Source organism: Colossoma macropomum, unplaced genomic scaffold, assembly GCF_904425465.1.
Source record: "Colossoma macropomum unplaced genomic scaffold, Colossoma_macropomum, whole genome shotgun sequence".
Classification (NCBI taxonomy): domain Eukaryota; kingdom Metazoa; phylum Chordata; class Actinopteri; order Characiformes; family Serrasalmidae; genus Colossoma; species Colossoma macropomum.
The window spans coordinates 29,964,556-29,987,951 of NW_023494800.1; the positions used below are offsets into that span (position 1 = coordinate 29,964,556).

At 37.6% G+C, this 23,396-nt stretch overlaps 2 protein-coding genes across 2 annotated transcripts; one reads left to right on the forward strand and one right to left on the reverse strand.

The window, feature by feature from the left end:
* Positions 1-324: 324 nt before the first annotated feature.
* LOC118820484 (proteinase-activated receptor 1-like) lies at positions 325-7,646 on the reverse strand. Its single transcript, XM_036588843.1, has 3 exons — positions 7,425-7,646; positions 4,588-5,273; positions 325-2,482 (listed from the first exon to the last, which is right to left on the reverse strand). Exons 1-3 carry the CDS (start codon positions 7,486-7,488, stop codon positions 1,928-1,930), a joined length of 1,305 nt encoding a protein of 434 aa, XP_036444736.1. The 5' UTR covers positions 7,489-7,646; the 3' UTR covers positions 325-1,927.
* A 12,334-nt stretch (positions 7,647-19,980) lies between these two features.
* Positions 19,981-23,177, forward strand: LOC118820190 (proteinase-activated receptor 2-like). Its single transcript, XM_036588359.1, has 2 exons — positions 19,981-20,112; positions 21,599-23,177. Exons 1-2 carry the CDS (start codon positions 20,079-20,081, stop codon positions 22,702-22,704), a joined length of 1,140 nt encoding a protein of 379 aa, XP_036444252.1. The 5' UTR covers positions 19,981-20,078; the 3' UTR covers positions 22,705-23,177.
* The last annotated feature ends 219 nt before the right edge of the window (positions 23,178-23,396 follow it).

Consider the following 23,396-nt stretch of genomic DNA (forward strand, 5'->3'; position numbering starts at 1 on the left):
AAATGGAGACATACTTTTGTTTGTTTGTTTGAATTTTTTGCTTTAGTGGCATTGCACTGTACAGAAGTAAACTCCCTGCTGAAAAAGGACCATTAGAAACCATTAGGATTACAGCCTAATGGTTTGCTTTCTAATAAGAATTGGCTTAATGGTTTCCAATAAAGACCGCTAGTTTCCTGTAGAACAGTGTTGGATCCCATTAGAAAACCATCAAATGCATTTAAAATTAGCTATTGGTCACCTGTTAAACCATTAGAATCTTTTACATTGTGACATAGACCCATTAAAAAAGCCAAAACACATTACAAAACCATCAGGAACAAACAGAGCTTCTACTGAAAACATGTCAGGTTCAACAGCAAGCATGCTAGAAAATTAGCATTATAGCTAGTCCAGCTATGTTATCTGTAACTTGAAACTGAAACTGAAACCTAAGTTGCTAGTTGGCGTACTTGCTAACTCCTGCAAGCTGTCATTAGAACTAATCCAGCTATGTGATCTGTAACTTAGTGAAACTTTAGTCAGGTATTAAATTAGCCATTGTGCTAGTTAGCGTACTTGCTATCCAACCTACATGCTAGAGGGTGACTGTTTTGTCTCTTTTGTTTAAAAAGTTCTCAGTTCTTTGCTTCAGACTGAAGGTTTTAATGTAATGAAAGTTTAGTTATTTTAAGCCCTGTTGAACCTGATGCTGCTGTGAGCGGCAGAAGAACAGCATTGCAGTACTGATGGTTCATGACTGTAGCAAAACTGACAAAGTTACCCATAATGTTGAAAATGAAAGTGTTTTATTAATTTACCACATTAAGATTGGTGTCCTCAAATAAATCAGTTTGTTTTTATCCTTAGGCTGAAATTTTCTGAACAGTCTAAACATTCAGAGGAAGACTAATGATTTCTGTGGATAACAAAAAAAATACATCTGTAATTTTTAGTTCATTTTTATTTAATAGCTGTATTTAAACTCTGCAAGTATTGTACTAATACTCATATTTCATTGTTAAGTTTTGGTTACAAAAAATGAATATATTTATGAAATGCCCAACAGAAAATTATCCAATCAGGATTGTTTTCTCTGAGGTATCTAGGTAGATATAGCCAGGCAAGCTTTCCCATTGGTTAGGATTTGGGAGCTTGTAAAGGGCATTTACATGTTTCTTAAGGCATCTTTAATGTTTTGTATTGTAATACGGGATTTCTAGTCTAAAAACCACAATATCCAGTTTATTTCACCTTTGCAGTCAATGGCAAAAGTTGGGTAAATTGAACTCTTGATGGAATGTTCCGTTAGCAACTGTGGTCTCTGCTCTATTGAAAACAATGGACTCATTTTGCTGTCAACTGCTTACAGCTCACATATAAACACAGCATTACATGTTAAATTAACTACCAATATAAATGGGGAATGACAGAGGAAAACAATCAGGCTTGATTTACAGTGGGAGGACCGATTTTGTAAGAAAAAAACATCACCCTTCTTGAGGTTCTAGACACATTACTGACTGTGAATATGAGCCATAGCCTAAGCAGGTTCCAGGTAGTTGTTAGGAATGTAAAACAGCGGCAGCAGCTCTATGACACTCTTTACTGAATGAGTCCCTTTGACACATACAAGTGATACATACAAGCTCAGATATATGATAATGTCTGCTACAAGCTTCAGATAAAACATATGAAATGTCTTTTACAAACTTCAAATGAGCTAAAATGGTCACTACCAAAACAGTAACTACTGAAACTATAGTAAAACTTGAGTATGATCGTTTTAGTAAGTGACAAAGTGGAAATTTTCAAAATGGTCTTACGCAACCGTCATGTAGCCTTATGAACACTGACCTACAGTAGTTTCACCAATTTTTCTAATACTGATTACCACAATCCTGAACTCAAACCTCAAGACTCCTCAACACCACCTCTTTTGTTTCCACTAGCTGATGGTTTCTGTTTGCACTCTGCATGGTGTGCTGTATTTGCAGCTTCCCCATGTCGAGCTGGATTGAGGCTGAGAAGCTTCATCTGTCTGCTTTCCCTTCCTCCAACACATGGCACAGCGGATCTGCCGTCGGCACTGCAAGGAGCCAAAGTAGTAAAGCAGCGGGTCCAGGCATGTGCTGACACTGCCCATGCAAACCGCCAGGATGTACGCAGCGTACACTTCATCTGAGTGCGCTGTATCCTGGCCCATCCAGAGCAGTATGCAGTGCAGCAGCAGGATCACATTAGTCGGCCCAAAACACACCATAAACTCCGTCGCCACGGAGACCACCATGACAGCGGCTCTCCTCCTCCTTTTCCTTGATAGCGATGATGAGGCCAGAGCTCCTTCTAGCGACTTCTTGGTCTTGACAAAACGAATGATGGTGGCATAGCAGGACATTGTAATAACCAGAGGTAGGAGGTAAAGTATGCAGCTGATGGAGGTGAAGAGTTGCACGTAGCGAGGGTCTGCTGGGTCCAGCACATCGTGGCAGGTGGTACCAATCTGTAAACACGGCAAAAATATAACATCACAATACTTGAAGACATTTTTTAGATGCATGATATGCATTCAAATATGAACATGTAGCAGCAAAGCAATAGTGCCAAAGGAATCAGCACATTTTTGCTTTAAACGTGCAATCATCCAGTCTAGTGTTTTGAATTGGGCAGATCTGTGTTGGTATTTAATAATGTATTTAAGGGGAGGTAGGTAACAGCACCATGTATTTGAATGCTGCTTCTATACCTGAAGCAAATATCACGGTGTAATTGTATACAACTCATTGAGTTCAACAGCTACTTCTGAGGGAACCCTGTATTTGATTCATGTTACTTAAATAGGCCAATGATGTTTCATGTATCAATTTAAAATGTCAGTATGAATAAAAAACTAATGAAAATAAGATGTAGGTTCAAATTTCACACTCTTCACTACTTTCACTACCGTAGAACAGTTTTTAAGATGGCATGCTGGAGTCACCAACTTGTTGACACGAGTTTAGGAGAGTAAAGTAGCAATAATAAAATGATGTTTATTTTTAATCTGTTCTCTCAAACATATTTACATATATTTTAGCGTTCATTGCTATGAAAGAAGACAGAGCTTTTGCACAAGTCATTGTGCTTTATTAAGGAGCTGTTTTTGGCAACAGCTGTGCCGTACATAAGCTCAGCTTGCTCTAACAGTTCGCTCTAGCCTAAGCTCAGGTCTTACTCTTTAAGCTTTTAGCACTAGATTGAGTGATTCCTCCTGTATGCACATTTCGCCCCAGCAGACTAGCCCCACCTTCACAATAAGAGTCCTTGGCAAAATAACATCTTGAATAACGCTGCAGAACCAATAAACTGAACTAACATGAAAAAGCATTTTTGCACACACTACAATATTTTCAATGTGTTGTATGTAATAAATTCTATATGCAGGAATAGAATTTTAGTACTAAATGTAAAGCACCATGTGAGAACAGCACAGTATGGAGAATTTATTATTTGGGATGTTTTAAAGCATTGCTTAATGAATACATTTATTAAAGTTGAATGTGACACTAATTTTGGACAGCAGGTTAGTTTATTACATCATTATTGTACATTATTTTTAATTTTCTTCATCTGCAATCATGACAGCTATTGTTGCTACATGGTAATTTAATCATTAGAAATATCAGGTTTTGTTTGGCGCTTTGTGTAACGATGGGCCACTTTGATTTTGGACTTTGTTAGGCTTGGGTTGGGTTCGAACTCAAGCACAAATTTCTCAGGTTGTTTTCAGGCTTGGACCAAAATTTCATTTTGAATCGAACTTCAAATTGAAAACAGCACAAAAACACAATAATTAATGTTTTACTTTATGAACATTGTTGAACATTTTTATGAATATTGTTTTTTTGTTTTTTGTTTTTTTGTAAATATATGCTCATTCCAAATTTGATGCCTGAAATGTGCTCCAAAAAAGTTAGGACAGGAGCATGTGTACCCTGTGTTACATCACATTTCCTTTTAACAACACTTAATAATCGTCTGTGGACTGAAGACAAAAAAAACTGATCTAGTTTTTAAAGCGGATTTTTTTTTTTGCCACCCTTCAGTTATACAAGTCTTTAGCTGTGCCTAGAGCCTGCACTCTCTGATTATGCTGCCATGCTGTTGTAACATGTGCAGAATGTTTCTTTGAGCTGTCATATTGAAATAAACATGGACATCCCTGAAAAAGATGTCATCTAAAAGGCAGCAGATATTGCTCCAAAATGTGTTCCAAAACTAACAACATTTCTAGGCTTAAATTACTCTTATCTCAACTTTGCATCAGAATCAGAATCATTTTATTTCGCCAAGTATGATTTGTCTTTGGTGAGGGCAAACATGACACATAACATACTAAATAGACCAGATATCCTTAAGTCTAACACCACTGGATCATGTTGCAGGCATCAATTTCAGTACAAACAAATATTTACAAAAAACAGTGAGGTTGATAGGATAAAACATTAAATATCTTTGTTTTTGTACTGCTTTTTTAATAAAGGTCAAAGTAGATGTACCAGTAGCTTTTTTGGAATCAAGGTTTATATTACGGTAACCATAACATATCATTTGCATGCGCTCACTCACCCCTGTGATTGGCACAGTCTGCTCTATGGTTAGCAAAGGCACCGCTGCCACTAGTGCCAGGAGCCACACCCCCACGCACACCAGCACTGCGTTCTGTGGTTTACGCCAATGCATGGTTGCAACAGGGAACACCACAGCAAGCATGCGGTCCACACTTATGCACATCACCAGCAACGTGGAACAGTTCATGTAGCCATAGAATGCCATTGTAACTGCACGGCACGCCGCCTCTCCGAACACCCAGTGAGAACCACGGGCATAGTAATGCACCTTCAGCGGCAGCAGCAGGCCGAACAACAGGTCAGCCAGCGCCAACTGAGACATGTACACCACCACCGGCTTCTTCCGGTGAATCCGGAAGGAGAACACCACAAACGCCAGGGCGTTCAGCGGCACACTGATCAGGAAAACAAGGGTGTAGACGGTGGGGATGAAGCCTGTGACCAGCGGCCCTGTGAGGAAGGATTTGGTCTGCTCGGAGACAGAGATGATCACTCTGGATGCGGTTCTGTTGCAGTTCTGGGCAGAGCTGTTGCACAAGGAACCCAGTCGAATCCTGCGGCTGTTGTTTCCTGAGTGTTTGGGTTGGCTTGCCCGGGTTTCCAGGTCAGGGAATGGGTAGTCGATGGGTTCATAGGTGTAGGTCTCCGTGTGTCTGGACAATACAAAACTGCGTGGGTCGCTTCCTACAGCAAACAGTAAAACAGCATCAGTGAATGCACTTTAAAAAATGGTATCTTAGCACTTGAAAATTTCTCAAATTTAGCCAATTTCTCTGATATTTATCATTTTGAGATTGTTGTAAGCTCATTGTAAGATTACATAACTTATTTCTAGATGTGTTTTACTTACAGTGAGATAATTTGACTTACTAAGTTCACTTGAAACTAGTAAAAATTGTCCAGTAATGAGTTAAATAATCTTATAACAGCTTAAAATTGTCTCGGAATGAGAAATATTAGATGTATGGACTTCAGTTACCAAGAAACCAATTTTTTTTGCAGTGTGTGTCAATCTATGCATGTTGTCAGCATTTATTTTGCATTAGATCAGCGATTTCCAGGGCCGGTCCTGTAGGTTAAAGTCTACCTAACAATTAGATTTTTTGCATCACACAGTTATGTGCAAAAGTCTGTGCACCCATGTTGTGTTGATTTTCTAAGTAAATAAGTTAATACATCTTCTACAATGAACACTTCTGTACATTTTCATGCACAATTTCTGTTTATTTACCGAATTCAACGTATTAGGCACTATAAACTGTGGCCTGTGCAAAAGTTATGGCACATTTTATATTTAGTGTTTTATTTTCTTTCTGGCGGCACGGTGGCGCAGTGGGTAGCGCTGTCGCCTCACAGCAAGAATGGCCTGGGTTCGATTCCCGGCCGGGCGACCAGGGTCATTTCTGTGTGGAGTTTGCCTGTTCTCCCCGTGTCTGCGTGGGTTTCCTCCGGGTACTCCGGTTTCCTCCCACAGTCCAAAAACATGCGGTCAGGCCAATTGGACATGCTAAATTGCCCCTAGGTGTGAGTGCGTGACTGTGTATGTCTGTCTGTCTGCCCTGTGATGGACTGGCGACCTGTCCAGGGTGTATCCTGCCTTCCGCCCAATGACAGCTGGGATAGGCTCCAGCACCCCACTGCGACCCAGAAGGATAAGCGGTTTAGAAGATGTATGTATGTATGTATGTATGTATGTATGTTCTTTCTCCAATGTCTTAAACTCAGTAAACATATAGTAATTGTGCATGAAAATGTGCAGAAAATGCCAAATTTGAGTGTGTTCTCTGTGGGCTTCTTGACAGCTACACATCCTTTCAGACCCATAGAGTCGTCTCCTCACAGTGGAAGGATGGATCTGTAGCTTTTTATCATTTTTTGAAAACCAGTCTCCAGTTATTTTCCTTTGACTTTCTCCTTCCTTGTGCGAGTGGATTATCTTCTATCTCCTCAGAAATATCTCCAGAAAAGTGAAGAACTTAGTACTTCATGGCTGATTTGACCAGAAATTGCTTGAATTTCTAGTAAGTGATCTGAGTAATCTAGTCCTGAAGTCCTAACCAAGGGAGAGCTTGCTTGGCCATATCTACCTAGATACCCCAGAGAAAACAGTCCTGATTGGGTCATTTTCTTTTGGGTATTTCAAGGTTTTAACTCGTTTGTTTCCAACCAAAACTTAACAATGAAATAAGTAAAACATACAGACATGCTTTTTTATTATTTTGCCGAAATCATTGAGCCTTCTCTGAATGCTTTCACTTTCTTTAAGGCTTTCTTGCACCCCTGGTGATCTTATGGAGCCAGTAAAAACTCCACCCAAACCACAATGCTGGTAAAATGTTTTACAGATTGTTCCCTTTGGGAAACTAGTGCTATCTCTAAAAGAATCTGTTCTACATACTACATTGTAGTATGTTTTGAGTGGGTTTTCTACATCAGACAGAGATTAGATTGAAACATGCTGGAGTTTTCCTTTAAACTGTCTGATTCTTTAGGAATATAATTTGATTGTCCTAATTGGAGGATTGGTTTCCACCATGGAAAGTAGGACCGCAAAACATACTGCGTCATACTGCCAGCAATTCAAAACCCCCCAAACAGATCTGAAAACATGCTTTTAAAAAAGAGTTATTATAATAACTTATTAGATCCTCAATACAGTATATGTGAATCTATGTAAAAGACAACAGATCTGAACTTTGATGGAAACATAACTACTAAACACAGGAGTTTCTATACTGACCTTGTAATTTAATCATTACTGTTATAGAACATTAATACCTTCTTTACTAACCATTTTAAGGCCGTCAGCATTAAGGCATGTTTGGGTATACATACCATTAGAAGAAGCAGCGATGGCCTGAACAGCTGTAATCAACAGCAGGATGACTCGGACGTCCATGGCTGCTGCTCGCTGAAGGTAATTCTGCACTTCACAGTGTTTCTCCACAGGAAGAAACAGCACAAGACTAGAAAGAGAGTCTGAATCTGGACGTGGTCGAGTGTTGTCCGATCTTGTCCCTGCCGTCGCTGAATGTGGTGGGAAACTCGCACTGAAGGAAGTACATTCCAGTCTGGTGATGTCATTCACGGACCCTTCAGCGGAGATGAAAGTTAAGTGGGCAGTCACCTTTTTTCTGGTCAGACAGAAGGAAACATTGGTCAGCGGGGTTTATTTGATCCTCATCTTGGCCTCTATTAGCAGTAATTACTGGTTATATCAATAAACACCAATGAAGTAATACACAGTATGTTTAGTATATATTTCCAGAATCCAGGTTAGTAGTAAACTCTTCATGTGAGTTCCAGTTCAGTCCATCACTTTCAGAACTACAGAACACACGTTTATTTCATAGCAGATACTGAATAATTTATAAATGTACTGAATAATTAATGGTGGATACTGAATAATTTATAGAATATACTGAATAATTCACTGTAGTTTCTGAATAATTCATAGTGGATACTGAAAAGTTATAGAATATACTGAATAATTAATGGTGGATACTGAATAATTTACAGAATATACTGAATAATGCATAGTAGATATTGAATCATTTAAAACAGTTACAGAATAATTCATAATGTATACTAAATAATTTATAATAATTACTGAATCATTCATATTAGATACTGAATCATTCATAGAGAATACTGAAAAATTTATAGTATATACTGAATATTTCAAATTAGATACTGAATAATTCATTGTGGATACTGAAGAATTTATAAAACGTACTGAATCATTCATAGTACATAATCATTCATAGTAAATACTTAAAATTCATGTTCATCATCATCATCATCATTCAAATAATTACAACCCCATTTCCAAAAAAAGTTGAGACGCTGTGCAGAACGTAAATAAAAATATAATTCCAAAAGGGTAATATTTTTCAAAAACCAATAAAATTTCTCAGTTTCAACATTTGATATGTTGTCTTTGTAGTATTTTCCCTTAAAAGTATGGTTTTCATGATTTGCATATCATTGCATTTTGTTTTTATTTACATTTTGCACAGTGTCCCAACATTTGTGGAAATGAGGTTGTATTACAATGTAGTGTTGTAGAAAACATCCTGTGATCCTCTGAGATTCTCTACATGCTAAATGCTGCTGACAATGAATGGAAGCTGGAAGCCACCAAAGAGTTTGACTTACAGTCAGCCTTATTATTAATGATGGGTAAGTTATTAATTAAAGATATCATTTAAAATGGTAGTTTAGCAGCTGGCGTTTTCTCAGCGAGGTTGACTCCAGTTCTCAGAGCAGAAACATTTTCCAAAACATCACATCTGTTTTTAGAACTCGATTTCTCTCTCAGCTCTAAGGTTAACTCAAACTGTCCAAATAGTAAAAAAAAATAGTTTCAGCTGAGCTGGAAGTGCTCTTACTTTTTCATTCAGTTTATTCTCAAATTAGATTAGGTTAGGTTAGGTTAGGTTATCTCAAACCAGCCTAATTAGTTTAATTACCCCCAATTAACCCAGCCTTACTCAATAAAAATGTAAAAGCTCATTCCTGTCATCTTTAAAGTGAGCATTAGTCTTTCATTTTAAGCCTAAATCACCAAAACCATCTGAGTGTTCTTCGTAACGCAGAGTCATGTTTATCTGAGCAGTTTAAGTTCTGCTAATTTGTTTCTTTCTATCGTACTGTGGCACTCAGGGCTCACTATTGGCTAATGTTTGGCTGATTGCCCAAGCTGTGTGTAAGATCAAACATAGGCTAGTTGTCATGTGTTTACTAGGTTCAGGTTTACGCATCACTAAATAAAAACGAGTGGCACATAAACTAATATTAACACTGAGCTTAGCATCTACTAAATATTTACACCTCCCCCCAAGCTAAGTGTTGGGGAAAGTGATGGAACCCATGTGAAGAGCACAAAAAGACCAAAAACATGACTTTTTGGTTAACCAATCCAAAAACATTAAATGTGTTGTGATTTTACTTATAAAACGTTACAGAAAAAAATTTTACTCATGTATTCATAACAAAAAGTAACATCTTTACATGAAGCACTCAGTGATAGCATCTTAACTGTTTACATAATTGTTAATTAAGTTTGCATTCATGTTTTTATTATTGTTTAACCTACATATTATAGGTTATAATTATGCACAGTTAATTATCCATTTAAAAGGCATTATAATAAGTTATTACATTACTAAATGCTTATAAGCAATCAAAGCATTAATTAGAGACCTAACATACATTATTAACGCCCTATGAAGCAGTATTAAAGTCTATAAACATGCTTACAGAGCACTGTTAAGTTACAAGGAGTTATAAACTCATCTATAATGGCTTATGAATGCACACTTAATAGAAAGTGTTACTTTTGCTCATCGCAAAGAAATATTAAATAATAAACAGACAAATGGCTGTAGACATTCAGGTTTATTCAGTTCAAATAAACAATAAACAAGCAATAAAGCAATAAACATGACACTTTCTAGAGCTTATAGAAATCAAATACTGTTAATTATAGACTGAGATTAGGATTAAAATGCTCAATATTTGCACAACAGTTTCTGAGTAGACAGCTAATTGTGCGTTATCATATAATATACATAATGTTATTCATGTTTTTACATAGCATATCTTCATATAGGTATAAATATAGATCATAATCAATCTTGATTTCTAATTTGGGCTTGGTTGAACAAAGAACATGTGTCTGGTAAAATAAAGTGACTGAAAACAGAAGCCAAACAGCTCGGAGGTTCTGTTTTGCCTCAAGCTTGTCAGATGTGTACTTTAAATCCTTAAATGGTCAGGGCCCACCAGCGGGTCCAGAGTTTTACTACACACTGCTATAACCAAGAATAGCTCAGCCAGTTTGCACTGATGTCCCTGTAGTTACTGTATAAGAAGCCTTAGTCTGTAATAAGCCTGGGTTTTTAAAGGGTTAATTCTTCGTTTATTTTTCCTCTGTAGGAGTGCATGTGTCCGAGGGGAAGCTGTCTGACCTCAGGATGTGAGGTCTTCAGTGTTATTGAAGAGAAAATTCCTCAGAGGAGAGAAACTGGTCAGTGCACTCAAAGCTGAGGAAGAGGCCACACATTAGTTTATGAGGGGAGTTATACTTTAATATTTCAATAGTTTGCTAGATCAGATATTAAACCATACTAATGATTACTCCTCTGTGTGGACGTAGGACACTCCAGTGGTAGTTATTCAGTCAGTTACCATTGTTCTTTATAGTTGGGACTGTTGGGTACATATCGCTGCTGTCAGACCAAAACCTTGTATTTCCATTTTTCTTGTTTTTGAGCTTTTGACATAATTTGAAAACGCCTGTTGCTGTTTACATTGTGTGTAAATTTCATGATGAATGGACCAAAGGAAACGGCCCAAAATGACTTACATTAAAAATACAAAAATTACATTAAAAAAAATGTTTTTCCTGTAAAGTTACCATTTTGGAGATACAAGGTTTTGGTCTGACTTATAATACTCATAATACTACTAATAATAGTTGTAACTACCTCTGGATTAAAGACTGAATTTGTCTGACTACATTCAGTGCAGTTATATGTTTTTCTCTCCCCAGTGCTACTGGAGCACATCTGTACTCACACTGTACTTTGTCTTGCAAAGCTGCACAAGCATAATTACAAATTAACAAACAAACTGAAAAAGTGAACTAAACAGTAGTTCATGTTCATTCTTATAAGCATTCTGAGAAACAAAAAAACAAAAATTTGTTCCTTTTTGTTTTGGAAATAGACAAACTTATCCCCGTTAATGTGTAGTATTCTGTTGCCTACATGGTAACAGTGTGTGCTTTTTATGTAAGATTTGTGAGTGTAAAGACAAATTTATATCATATAGTGTGTTTACATGAATTTAATAATCCGATCACTGAAGAAAATTAGGCTTTGTCAGTAATCCTATCAATGCATTTACACGCACTTGAGTAATCAGATAATGGGGAAACTCTGGATTTACATGAGTCAGGCAATAATCATATTCCTGCTTTGCAACCAGCCAATAAAATCGCAGAATAAGACGTGGTGTTAACGTAATATAAAACTCATGCCACATCGACATCGAGTCACTTTACCTGAAAATTTGAACATACATCATCTAGAAGATGATTATTAAAATCCTTCATTTCGTCAAGCATGTAATTGGTTTCAGTGCCACTCCAAAAGTGTTTTGTTGCTGTCTCACTGCAACACTGCACATGCACAGACTGAGAATCTGAAAGAAATCAGAGTAGGAGTTTATATACACTGAGAAATCTGATTACTGAGCTAAAATCCAGCCTCTTTATCTGATTTCTTAATCAGATTCGGAGTATGCTGATCGGATTATTGAGTGCATGTAAACGCACTCATAGTTTCAGACATCAAAAGTTAAACACTAACACTGCATTCACACACCATCTCAAAACATGTCAAACTGGGGACCTTCCAGGCCAAAGTGCTGTGAAGATTTGTGTGTATCCTCATCTAACGCTCTGAATTCAGTCCATGAAGGCCTTGCTAATTAGCTGATGAGCTGAATCAGATGTGTTTAATGAGGCAGTGAGCTGAAGTCTGCAGTGTTTTGGCCCGCGAGGACTGGAGCCTGACACATTTAACCTAAAACAACAAAATCACTTGAGTCAGTGAGGATATAAAAGCTGAGGGGCCTGAAAAGAGGCAACATTTCTTCGTATATTTCATTTATTCAGTCATGTTTACATTTCTAATGGCTAATCCTTCATCTAATGTCCCAGTCAGTAATCTGTGCCTGTACTGCTCATTTCAGTATGGTAAAAAGTCAGAGATCACACTTCTGCTTACAGTCAAAACAGCCAGTAAGTGCAACTTCTTCATTTTTCAGCATCAGATAAAAGCAGTAAACACGTTTAAACAGGATATTACACAAGAACCACTTATTGATGAAAGGAAATAGATAAGAAAAGAACATCTGCACTAGAACACTGAAACAGGCCATCTGAGATGTGACAACGTTCTTACAGACTGACGAGTCTAAATTTGTAATTAGACTACTTGTATGGTGAGTAGCAGAAAGTGCTAAAGCAGCTTCTAAGACTGAACTTTGGAGGTGTGTCTGCAGATTCTCTGAGAAACTGAAAGTGAGTCTCCTGAAAAGAATGGAAGCCGTAATAAAAGGAAAGAGTGACTCACCGACTCACACAGAGCTGAGATTAGAGTTGTTGAGGCTTCTGTGTGATTTTCTGTAAAATATATTTTCTGCTTTTTTCCTGATGCTGAAAATTAAACTTTGGAATTTTAATAAAGCAATGGTGGTCTCTGACTTGTGCACGATAGTCCATGTTTATAGATAATAGTAAGTCATACAGTGCCATAAACTACGTAGTCAAGTCTATTAGAGGTTACTGAACAACTGTACACAGTCATGCAGTTAGCACTGTGCTAACACACCAATATTAAACTCAATCAAGTTTCATTAATTAGCTGATGCGCTGAATAATAAGCCTTGGTACGTAACAAGCTTGGGATTTTAAGGGGTCAGCAATACTGTGTTTGAGGCTCAGCACTGAGAACCATTGAGTTTTTACAGTTTTACTCTATTTCAAAAGAATGTGTTTGTCTTTGCAGATGCTGATACGATCTGCTTCAGGAAATCAGTGGGTAGGCAGTGAGATGGCAATAGAGGGGCAGTGAGAATTCTGAAAACAGGAAGTTCAGTTTATGTAACTCTGTGGCTTCTAAAAGTGTTTCCATGCAGTTACTATCAACTGACGGTCCCCTTAAGCTCAAACTCTACAGATCTGCCCGACTTCCAATTTCCATTCTCATAAATTCACACCTTACATATTAGCTTCATAGCAGTTTCTGACTTATTCCTAGTAGTTCATGGACAATTAGCATCTACATTAATAACTGAGTAATAAGCCTGGTATTTAAGATGCTGTTTATTTACTGACCATCAAAAGTTCTTTAGCTCCCCAAATAAATGCACATTATCATTTTTGAGAAATAACAGTTTTTCTCTTTCATTTGATGTGTAACTGCGCTATTGTGTCTCCAAATTCAGAAAAGACTGAGATAGTGCTAATCTAATCTAGCACTGCCTCTGCTGCTCTCCAAAACAAAAGTAGAAACTGTCTGTAACTGCTGACGTTAGTTGAACCTTCCAAAATATAAACCTTGTTCATAATTTGTCATACAGTTAGTTACAGAAGGAATATAATATGACGTTGTAGCAAATTATGGCCAAAATAGCTTTATATAAAGTTTTGATAACCTCAACATGATGTGAAGAAAAGCGGATAGGCTATTTAACACTAATGTTAGCCAGCTGATGAGCTAACCATTTTAGCCTGCATGTAAGCAGTATGAATGAGCAACAGACATAGAAATAATTTGGTAACACTTCCGATGAATCCTGCATTCATTATGCTTTATAAATAAACTCATAAGGTGTAATATGGCATACGTAACATATATAATGCCTGGCATACACTTGAAAAAATGGCTAGAAGTAGTTATAATCACATGCATAGCATCTATTTATGGCACTGTATGGCTCACTGTGATCTATATAATGTCTCATGATACACTATTATCTGCATTCATACAACATTGTCTGGAAGAATCTACAGACACATTCATAATATGCTATAATGCATTCCTAAGGTGTTATAAACATGGCTATACATCTTCATAAAAATGAGTTACACTTCATAGCCATGTTTATTATGCATTATGGATTGTTAATATGCACTGTGTTGTTTGGTTTGAAGATTCATACACTTCACTGTAAACTTAAATAAGCTGACTTTAATTCCTTAAAATCCCGGTTATTATTTAGTAACTACAGGGACTTCAATGCAAACTAGTTTAGCTATTCTTAAGGCTGGTGGGCCCTGGTCAATTAAAGGGCCAAAAAAAAAAACTTTTTGTCTCATGTGAAGTTGCTTAATAAGTTCAAGTTCAATTAACTTTATATTTTCGTTATTCAGTGATCTTCAGCAAGTAAGGTTAACTCAAGTTCTGTTTACTCTCAATGTAGTTAACTTTAATCGGCCTGTTAAATAACCTCTTATTTAGTTGTGCTTTGCTGCAAATTCATCTGTTTGCAATGCTTTGGCATCAACCTTTAAACAATTGTTTTTAAGTGTATTGGTTCAAATGGTGAGTGCATGGTAGTGCAGTGGGTAGCGCTGTCACCTCACAGCAAGAAGGGCATGGGGTTTGATTCCCCGGCCGGGTGATCACGGTCCTTTCTGTCTGGAGTTTGCATGTTCTTGTGTGTCTCTCCTTTCCTCCCACAGTCCAAAGATATGCAGTCAGGTCAACTAAAGAAGCTAAATTGACCCTAGTTTGAATGTATATATCTGTGTGTCTGCCCTTTGATGGACTGGTGACCTGTCCAGGGTGTTTCCTGCCTTCTGCCCAATGAATGCTGGGATAGGCTCCAGCTCCCCCCACGACCCAGGAGAATAAGCGGCTTAGATAGTGTGTGTGTGTGAGAGAAATTGTTTTTTACTATATTGGCAGACCATGAGATCTGACACATAATGTTGTGTCATGGGAAAATGTGCTGAGCACTGCCTAGTTGCTCAGTCTGGACTCGCCTTTGAGGTACAGCAGGTTCCAGAAAACGTTGTCAAACTTTCCAGCCAAGTTTTCCTCGTCTGTGTTACAGCTGATGCACTTCATCCTGGTACACTCTTAGAAACTGTGCATTCCAGTGACGACACTGCCAAGCACTGCAGTCAAAACAACTGCAACCAGATTTCATCAAGTACACTCATGTCCTGATGCAGGTTTGGACATATTAGCTGGTTGTTTTTAGCAAAAATGAACCATTGCACAAATTTCATTTTCATTTCAGGTCTATAGATAACATACCCTCACTGACCACTTCATCAGTGTCCACCTACCCTGTATCCACACTCATTGGTCTTTATTTATCAAAGTTGCCAAAATAAATCTATTATTAATATCACCTATTGTGCCAGTACAAAACAAATGCTGCAACTATTCCATGTTCCATTCAAAGACATATTACTCTGTGCTTTTGTTTTCTACTACTGACTCACAAAATAAACAACATGAAACACAGCTAATGTCATACACTGCAATAAAACAGCATGTAAATATGCTATTGCAGGATCACAATAATCACACTACACAATAACATCATTCTACAGTCTTAAAAGAAACTAAGATATTTAGTTTATTTCACATTTTATTCTTTTTAGTGGTCAGAATTTTAACACTATACAGTTTGGTCAGTAGGTGGTCAGTAGGCTCCACCTCAAACTCTGCCTACGATCACAGCAATTGGCTCATGACTGAATGCTGTCTTTTTTATTGGCCCCCACCGGAATGTTTGCATGAATTAGGGTGTGCTTCATACAAATGATGTAAATGAGGTGCTGGTAGGTTAGTGCTTGTTTTCACGCACTGAAGCTGATTGCATTCAAATCTCCACTTGTTTCCACGTCGTAACGCAGTTTCATGAATCAGACAGAGCATGTCATGAAATCATCATGTTTACTAAAAAAAAAGAGTTAAAAAAATTAATTTTACTTGATTCAAATGATATATACAGCAAATCAGTGTGCCCATAATTTAAACACTACATCAACACAATTACTCTAGTTCATTTTACTTACTTTTGGCAAGAATTGTGTTGATGTGTTTTATTCATGTGGCACATTTGAATCAAGCAAATTCACAGCAGCACTTTTTTTCAACCTGTTCTTCAATGGTCAGGACCACAGAGCAGGTACTATTTGGGTGGCGAGTCATTCTCAGCACTGCAGTAACACTGACGTGGTGGTGGTGGTGTGTTAGTGTGTGTTGTGCTGGTCTGAGTGGATCAGACACAGCAGTGCTGCTGGAGTTTTAAACACCTCAGTGTCACTGCTGGACTACGAATAGTCCACCAACCAAAAATATCCAGCCAACAGCGTCCTGTGGGCAGCGTCCTGTGACCACTGATAAAGGACTAGAGGATGACCAACACAAACTGTGCAGCAGCAGATGAGCTATCGTCTCTGACTTTACATCTACAGAGTGAACCATTTACATTTCCATTTGCATTGATGGAATTTGGAGACATTCTTATCCAGAGCAACTTACAATTTGTATTGTTTTCATGTTACAGAGATCACAGAGGTAGGTGAAGGTAGTAGTGTGGTGGTAGAGGGTGCATGTAGGTGTGTCTAATAAAGTGGACAGGGTGTGGACACCATGTTAAAAACTCCAGCAGTACTGCTGTTCCTGATCCACACATACCTCTTACTGCAAGGGTGTCCAAAGTCTGGCAACCAGGCCAAATACTGTCCATGGACAGGCTTACAGCAGACTGTGCAGCGAGTGAGTGGAGTTCATTACTCTGCCGTAGCAAAAAGTTGCTTGTTAAGGAACTATAATTTGGCGGAAGGAACTGCGAACATTAAAACATATTAAATGACACGTTCAGGGCCCGGTTTATTTGTTTCTTATTTACTTATTTATTTAACTGTTGTATAAAAGCAATAGAACACTCAAGAACTCGAACACTCGAGGACAATCTGCGACCAAATCACAGCCGTGATGTTATTTCGCAATAACACACTCCCTCTCCTGTTCTATTGCTTAAATACACTTCACACATTAGTCGTTCATATGATTAGACAAAACAAAAATTTGCTATAAGCCCTTACCAAAAAGTACATTTCAAATACTTTTTCTAGCCACTACGTGTTTATAGGGCACTGTATGTGCTAATACAGCCCCCTCCCTGTAGGATCTGATACATAATACTATTTATGGAATAGGGTTACATAACACCTCAGTCTAGACACGTCTCCTGAGCAAGATTCCAGAGAACAATCATGTCAAACAGAAAGTTTCATTCAGACGCAGTTTTGTTTTTAATGTGTCTGCAGTTGCGATTAAACCAGTCACTAGGATTCTAGGATCTTAGCATCTAGGATCTAAGGGTACCCCTAAAAAGGCAAGACAAGGCAAGTTTATTTACATAGCACCTTTCAAACCCTGCTGTCATTCAAAGTGCTTTACAAATGAGAAAATTCAGAGTCAAAGTTGCTTAAAAAAAACTCAAGTCAATGCAAATAGAAAGACATAATCAAGAACAGCATCAAAAACATGATTAAAACAATACATTTTAAAATGAAAGTCATTAAATTAAAAACCGAATTAGAAATGAAATTAGGATAGTTAAATAATCAAATTAAAAACTAAAAGTTAGATTAGAATTTAAAAAAAACCTAAAGGCTAAACAAAAGGGGCTAGACGTGCCTATAAGCACAGCCTATCGCTGTTGTCGCAAGAAAACCTTGTATCTCCATTTTTGTCATTTTTCAGTTTTTGACATAATCTGAAAATGCCTGTTGCTTTGTTTTTTTTTACATTGTGTGTAAATTTCATGATGAATGGACCAAAAGAAATGACCCAAAATGACTTGGAAAAAAGTCTGGTTCCATTGACTTTAATATTGATGTCAATATTAAAACACAAAATCATATTAATAAGAGAAATAAAAATATCATACACTCTTTAGTAAGCATAATGGTTTCATTGAAACCATGAACACTCAAGGAACCTGTTGCATTATTAAAGGGCTCTTTGCATCATGAAAGGGTTCTTCAGAATGTGCCTTTTTTTTAAAAAAAAAGGTTCTATTTAGAATATAGCAAGTGTTCTTCTATTGTTACAATGTCAAACTTGTAACAATAGAAGACCACTTTTGGGTGCTATATAGAACCCTTTTCAAAAAGGTTCTATATAGAACCATCTACAGCACATTATCTGTCTATCTGAAGGACCCTTTAATGATGCAAAGGGTTCTGTTAGGGTTCTTGATTCTTTATAGAACCGTCGTCTTTACTAAAGAATCCTTAAAGAACAATATGTTTTAAGAGTGTACATACACATTCAGTTGCCTTTTACTGTTTCACTAAAATATGTAGTCGGATCTGCATGATGCTATAAATATTTTAGTAAAATACCTCAGTAATAGGAAGGTTGATGACAGTTAAGAAGAAAAAGGAAGGACTGTTATTAATGTTTGTGGCAAAACAGTCATCAACCAATTACAGTAAAGTGTTGAAACTCTTCGAGGGCAGGTTAGTGCTTCTTCCTCTTCGTCCTTACCTGCTACATCTAAACAAAACACCTACTACTACTTTGGTTTTAAACTGTAACTGACAACAATATTTTTTTCTACAACCATCCCACAATCCCCAAAATCTTGAATAATAAACACATTAGTCTGTGAAGCTGTGGTGGAATTGATGTCCTTGTGGAGGAGCTGCTAATAGGTGGACTGAACATCAGCATGTCAAATGTATAAAACGGCTGCCCCCTGCTGGTCAAAGCTGAAAAACTTGTGAGGAAGAACATTTTTTAAGGTTTTTGATGGCTGAAATTGTAAAAGTGATGCTGTATTTTTTAAATTTGGGGTGTGTGTTTGGTATGCTGTACACATAGGCAGAAGAAATAAAAAAAGTGGAACTAAGATTCCGGAACGCACTTTCAATTTTGTTTTTTTCCTTTCAGGACTTCCATAAATAACTATTTTGCATTCTTCTTATTATTTTTTTTTATTTAGAATTATGTACTATGTGATTAGGACTGTGATCCATCACAATACAGTACAGATGCTGTTACCATTCTAACATATCATCATGGTCCAAATAAATAAATAAATAAATAAATGGAAAATCTCATTTTTTTATCTTTTTCATTTTTTTCCATAATTTGACAAAATTGGCTGCCCTTTATATTGTAAATTCCATGATGAACACACCAATAGAAATGCTCCAAAATAGCTTGGAATAAAATCTCTTTACATTAACTTACATTGACAGTAGAGAATGTTTTTGCCCTCACCTGTAAAGTTACCATTTTGGAGATGCAATGTTGAGATGTAATTGAGTAAAAAGCAGATTAATATACTTGAGAAGAAGTAAAACACAAATTCATCAAAAATGTACTTGACTACACTCTTAAACAAGATGGTTCTTCAAGGGTTCATTAGTAAAGAACATGGTTCTAACACTCAAAGAAACCTTTGCATGAGTAAAAGGTTCTTTGCATCATGAAAACGTTCTTGATGGAGAATGTGCTGTAGATGGTTCTATATAGAACCTTTTTGAAAAAGGTTCTGTATGGCACCAAAAGGGTTCCACTATTGTTAAAAGCCAAATAACCCTTTTTGGTACTAAATAGAACCCTTTTGCTAAGAGTCGACATATAACTGAGAAAATGAAACTAGTTATTCACTCACCTCTGTTCATGCAAAAAAAAAAGAAGAAAGAAAGAAGAAAGGAGTGACTAAAGTGACTAAGTGACAGACTAAAGCGATTACCTCAGAATGAAAAAAACAGTAATTATCAGGGTCACATGACTCTGTTTGTCTGCTGCAGGCAAGTTAAGAGCTGCGGACATGTGAGATCAGGAAATAAAGGAAGTCAGGTAAAGAGTCTGCACTTCTGGGAAGCCCGTCATTACCAGCCGGTTGGTTTATCTCTGGATTCTCGTTCTAATGGATTCACCCAGCACAGCCGAATGTGTATACGGTATGCTACTTCATTAGATTCAAAACTGAGACTAGTCTTATTTCTACATACGTATACATATTCATACTTTGTGAATTTTTGTGTAGTATTTCTTTCGCTTCTCTCTATTTTGCATGCTTTTCAGTAGTTTCAGGCCATACAGGTCATCCCTGCAATAAAGTTGGCTTCACTTTTGCATATTCGGGTTTCTTTCTTAACCGGATGCCTTTTAAAACTTTTGAGAATGCTTTCATTTCTGCCGACTCCCTAGCAGTAAGGGCTGGGAGTCGATCCCAAGGAGTGGATTTTCTGGTTTCAGGTATTTGAGAATTAAGAGTCGACTTCAAAGCTTCAGACTTGATTCCTCACATGGAGAGTGAGATTTTTTTGCCATCAATGTCTAGACAGCCAGGTTGAAAATTGCATCCTTTCACAACTCATGGCATATATACAGTTAGCATTTAAGTCCCTGTAGTTACTAAATAATAAGCCTTCGTATGTTATAAGCCTGAGAATTTAAGAGGTTAACATGTGTTAAATATTCTACAGTAGAGTTTTAATCTTTAATGATTTAAGACTAAAGTTCATTTACAATTATCAATTTAACACTTTTTGGCTGTCAAAAAAACATGAATTATATTTACTTCATAATCAAGACCAAAACATAAACATATATAAAGCCCCAATATGGTTTAAAATAAAGTGTAGATTACAATAAAATGCCTTTAGCTAATAACAAGACTAAACAAAAATTCTTCTCTAAAGACTGGAGACTCGACGAATCACTTGATTAAGGAGTCTTAGAATGTGATACAGTGAAAATGTGGGCCCTCTGGTGGGCCTTGGGACTAGTTTGAGAAAAAAAGTGCAGATTCCAAATGCTGGTTCTGAAGTACACAATGTCCTGCACATTTTAGTGGTCTTCCAGCTCTTATGGACCCACTTCAGTGCAGGAAGAGCTTTTAAATGACCTGATGTAGCGTCAAGTGTGTTTGAATATGTGAAACCAGTGCAGGACAGGGGGTACTCTAGAATCAGGATTAGGAAGCAATAGTCTAAAGTACTGGTTGCACATTGGTTATCCTGCACAATCACTTATCCTTCTGCAAAACCCTCTAGTTAAATACGAGTCCACCACTGTTAAACATCCTGAACTACTGTGTTCCCTTTTGAAGGCCAGAAGAATTTATGAAGATAAACAGATGTGGTAATCAGACAAATAACGGGTACTTATGAAGCAAATTAAAAGGTTGTTGCATAAAACATATCAATGTAATCATATGTGTTGGTTATTTGAAGGATGTTTAATAGTGAAGAACTTTAATTTGAACTGGAGGGGTTTGCAAAAGGATATGTGTTTATGCAAGTTGACCAATAATGTCCACCAGATTAAAATTCTGCCAATGTGTTTGTTTTGCTGCCAAGTGTACTTTTATTATTTCTTTTTTCCTTTCTGTCTATCATTGATGCTTACTGTGTTTCACATTAAATCTCATTTTTCCCTTAGCCCCCTCAGACAATCAAAGGTCCTGGATCTATTATGGGTTGGATGTAGTGGAGGAGAATGCAGAGGGGGTGAAAGTGAGCAATGCTTCTGCACCTGCTCTCAAAGGCGATCTCACCACAGTCTTCCTCCCTGTTGTTTACATCATCGTCTTCGTTGTGGGGTTGCCCACCAACGCCATGGCCATCTGGGTGTTCCTCTTTAGGACGAAGAAGAAGCATCCAGCGTCCATCCTAATGGCCAATCTAGCACTGTCTGACCTGCTCTTCATCGTGTGGCTCCCACTGAAGATCGCCTACCACTTCAACGGCAATGACTGGACCTTCGGGGAGCCACTGTGTAAAGTCCTAGTGGGGTTTTTCTATGGGAATATGTACTGCTCCACTATCTTCATAGCATGCATCAGTGTCCAGCGCTACTGGGCGATTGTCCACCCACTTTCTCAGAAACTGAATAACTGTGTAACAGTCTGTATATGTGTTTGTGTGTGGATTGTAGTATGGCTCATCACTGTACCGCTCTACCTGTATGACCAGACGGTTAAAGTCTCTAATCTCTGTATTACTGCCTGCCATGACGTCACACGCCGCAATCAAACACACTTCCCTGTTGGATATTTCCTGACCATGGGCACTGTGGGATATGTAGTTCCCTGTGTGGTCTGTATTGTGTCATACCTGCTGACCTTTCTCTCCCTCAGAAGGTCCATAACGGACAGCAGCATCAACAAGAAGAAAAAGAAGGCTATAATCCTCATGATTACTGTGCTGGTGATGTTCCTGGTCTGCTTCACTCCCAGTAACATCACACTGATGGTGCATTACTCTCTACTGGCTGCAGGGCTTCAGAATCATGTCTATGGTATCTACATCGTTGCTCTGTGTCTGGGCAGCCTGAACAGCTGCCTGGACCCGTTTGTGTATTATTTTATCTCTGAGGAGTTCAGAGATCACGTGATGAACTCGCTGATGTGTCGTAGTGAACGTACAACCAAACGGATGAAGGTTTCTTTCAGTGCACTGAAATTCTCAAAGAAGAACAACACTTACACGTCTGACTCCACCCACACCCAGAGCAGAAACTGCAGCTCTGACTCCAACCACACGTAGAGCTCTAACCAACTTGTACTACTCAATCATTTATGACAAGCAACTTGCTAGCTGGCGAGCTATGCTATCTGCAGGAAAGAAATGTCTGGGAATCTTGATATCAGAATTTCCAATAAGCAAAGACCATGTGTTATTATAATTATTGTATATATGATACATCTACATAATGTTGAACTGAGTTGTTTTTGTTGTACATGTAGTATATTTACATTATGATGCACTGAGCTGTTGTTATTTCTATATTACTCTGAACTGAACTGTGTCAGACTCTACTAAGAGACTGTGGCTATGGCTGAAATGGATCCCTACACTCTCATTAGTGTTGTGCTACGTAGGGATGGAAGTGCTGATAGAATGCAAAATGTATTGCTATTGGCATCTTGAACTAGTCTTTATTTGAATTATCATTCAATGAATGACACATTTCAAACTAAGAGTCTTTTAGTAAGTGTAAGTGTAATGTTTGCATGCTTAGCACTGATATATATCAGTGATGCTTCTATGGTTGCTTAGACGCGAATGCGACATAAGGATTGGATGTTAATCTCTATTGTTGTAGCCAAAATGCTTCAGGGCAGCAGGTAAAAGGGGTTTTCCTATAGCTGCAGTAAGATTATGTAATGTTCACATTTAAGTTCACCAGTAAATGCTGTGAAACCTATTACTCATAGGCCTCTTTGGTCATCCGTATT

Bases quoted from the DNA above. Each gene is read 5' to 3' on its own strand.
- LOC118820484 (XM_036588843.1), bottom strand. From the start codon at position 7,488: ATGGACGTCCGAGTCATCCTGCTGTTGATTACAGCTGTTCAGGCCATC. The intron at 5,274-7,424 runs GTATGTATACCC...TGTTTGCTGTAG, and splicing joins CATCGCTGCTTCTTCTAATG to GAAGCGACCCACGCAGTTTT. The intron at 2,483-4,587 runs GTGAGTGAGCGC...CCGTGTTTACAG, and splicing joins AGACTGTGCCAATCACAGGG to ATTGGTACCACCTGCCACGA.
- LOC118820190 (XM_036588359.1), top strand. From the start codon at position 20,079: ATGGATTCACCCAGCACAGCCGAATGTGTATACG. The intron at 20,113-21,598 runs GTATGCTACTTC...TTTTTCCCTTAG, and splicing joins CACAGCCGAATGTGTATACG to CCCCCTCAGACAATCAAAGG.